The sequence below is a fragment of the Sinocyclocheilus rhinocerous genome, unplaced genomic scaffold, assembly GCF_001515625.1.
Source record: "Sinocyclocheilus rhinocerous isolate Xijiao unplaced genomic scaffold, SAMN03320098_v1.1 scaffold947, whole genome shotgun sequence".
NCBI classification, from domain to species: domain Eukaryota; kingdom Metazoa; phylum Chordata; class Actinopteri; order Cypriniformes; family Cyprinidae; genus Sinocyclocheilus; species Sinocyclocheilus rhinocerous.
Genome location: NW_015632550.1, coordinates 296,950 through 299,167, shown reverse-complemented (window position 1 = coordinate 299,167; position 2,218 = coordinate 296,950). Strand labels below are relative to the sequence as shown.

At 38.0% G+C, this 2,218-nt stretch overlaps 1 protein-coding gene across 1 annotated transcript in view; it reads right to left on the bottom strand.

Annotated features, from left to right (window-relative positions):
- Positions 1-2,218, bottom strand: part of LOC107742639 (cystathionine beta-synthase-like) — a 24,881-nt gene continuing 22,663 nt past the window's right edge. The window contains exon 15 of the mRNA XM_016555694.1: positions 1-517. Within this exon, the coding sequence (XP_016411180.1) occupies positions 387-517 (131 nt within the window). The 3' untranslated portion in view covers positions 1-386. The remainder of the gene's footprint in view (positions 518-2,218) is intronic.

Sequence of the window (2,218 nt, the reverse complement as noted above, 5' to 3'; positions counted from 1 at the left end):
AAAAAGTGGCTAGGGTAGTCTGAAAAGTTGCCAAATTTAGCAACAAAATTGCTAAGTTGGCAACATTGCATCCATGGCCAGTAATGATTTATATACAGTAAAGTTAATTATTGGTAAATACGTAATTTTAGACCCTGTTCTGATGCCTTTAAACACCATTGTAAATTTGTTAACATTAGTTAATAATTGTTAACAACATTTGTAAATGTTTACATAATTATTGGCTATGAAATCAGATAAGCAAGAAATATAATTTTAAGAAGCAGTGCCACCCAACCCTACTGCCCAAATTTAGGTGAAATAACCACATGACATCTATAGCTCTAACGTTATGATTCTTTGTAGTGCATCACATTCAGATTGAGGCAGGAAGTGCTCTAATGCCTTCAGTATTCATCTGTTGATTCTGACATCGATCTCTCTCTTTTCTCTCGAGCCGTCACAAAGTTGAGGAGATCGATGGCTGTCACCACTCCAAACACCATTTGCTTTTGAGTGGAAGATCCATCTGTCAGATCTGGAAAAAACAGAGCAGCAGTTCAGGCAAACATCTCATCATCCTCTCATTGCTAAGGATGTAGGGGATCAAGAGGATAAGACCTCATAGATACAAAGATTAAAAAACTGCCTCTGGCTGCACTCACAATCCTATGTTAAAGCAAAAAGACAAGCATTTTTTCATGGACTATTAATTAAACTCCTTGAAAGGGATCACATCAGGAGGAATCAATAATAATAATTAAGTAGTATAGTGGAAACATATCAGGGCTGCGTTTCCCGATAACGTTGTCTCTTAGCGTGCTACGAAGTCTCTAAAGGTATGTCTTAACTAAAGGTATACCTGTTCTAGGCGTGTTCCCCAAACTATACCTTAGGAGGCTGCTTAAGATGTACCTCCTTTCGTGCGACGTTACCAGGTGCTGTCCACGGCGGTGGTGCTGAATTGGTTGATATCGATGCCTCGAGAATTGATTATTCATTCTATGCACGGGCTGCTTCACTGCGTTATGCGAGAAAGCAGTGTTCTTTATAAAATAATTGTTGATTTTAAATAGACATGGAACTCTTTCCTGTTAGAATGCAACGAACTTGCGTGAAACTTTTACTTTCGCTTTGCAACATACATCAAGTCAGGAAATAAAACCAAGAAAGTAAAATATATGCCCGGAGTATACCCAGTGGTCCCTACATAAAATACAAGTAAAAAAAAAAACCTACACCAGACACTGCTTAATAATTTAACAGCTTTTAACAGAAGAGAAAGAGAGAGAAAAAAAAACCTTGCGCCTACAAGTCCAACAGAAATACATTCAGGTAAGAGTGCTCATTTACTCCACAACCAGGGTTGATTGCGCAGCAGCCGCATCACATATTGGTGTAAATAACTAATTTATGTTATTGGGTGAGCTACTCAATAAAAGCACAACACAGGAAACAAATAAATCACAGCTACTATGGGGGAGAAAAAAGAGAGAAAGAGGAGAGCCGCCAGCAGCTGAATTTCGGGGCTGAGGGGGTAGCTCCATCGAGTTTGCCTTTTTTTTATAATTTCTTTATCTTTCTTTATTTTTTTTAAGAATTGCAGCTTAATTGAACACTGGGTGTATTACATCAGAATTACTTTCGTATAGACTGAGATGTAAAGAACTGTGAACTGTCAACAGTGATAAGGTATAGCTAAGAGTGGTCCAGACCAACCTTATGAAAGTATGACTTACAGTATACTTAACTAAATACGTTTCGGGAAACGATTAACGATAAGGTACAGCTTAAGGTACAACTTAAGAACGATGTAGCATTAAGAAGGTTTCAGGAAATGCAGCCATGCAGAGTTTTTTTTTCTCTCTCTCTCTCTCTTCTGTTAAAAGCTGTTAAATTATTAAGCAGTGTCTTGTGTAGATTTTTTCCAAACAAGATTTGGTTTTTAAAAAGCCTTTTTCCAAAAGGTACATCTGGAAAAAGGGGGTTCATCTTATAATCAGGGTCGTCTTATATTCGGGCCAATACAGTATATGCGCTTTAATTATTTATATGCGTGTAGGTTAAGTAAGTGCGTCACACAGCGGCTCCGTTCACAGTAGTTCCACAGGAGCTGTTATCATTTACATGCTTGGAGCGTCTCAAACTCCATCTCTGCATGTTGTTGTGAGTTTGGGTTTATTATAACGTTCATCTGGGAACGCAACATGCGCCATTTCATCAGATTTGTAAGGTAAAT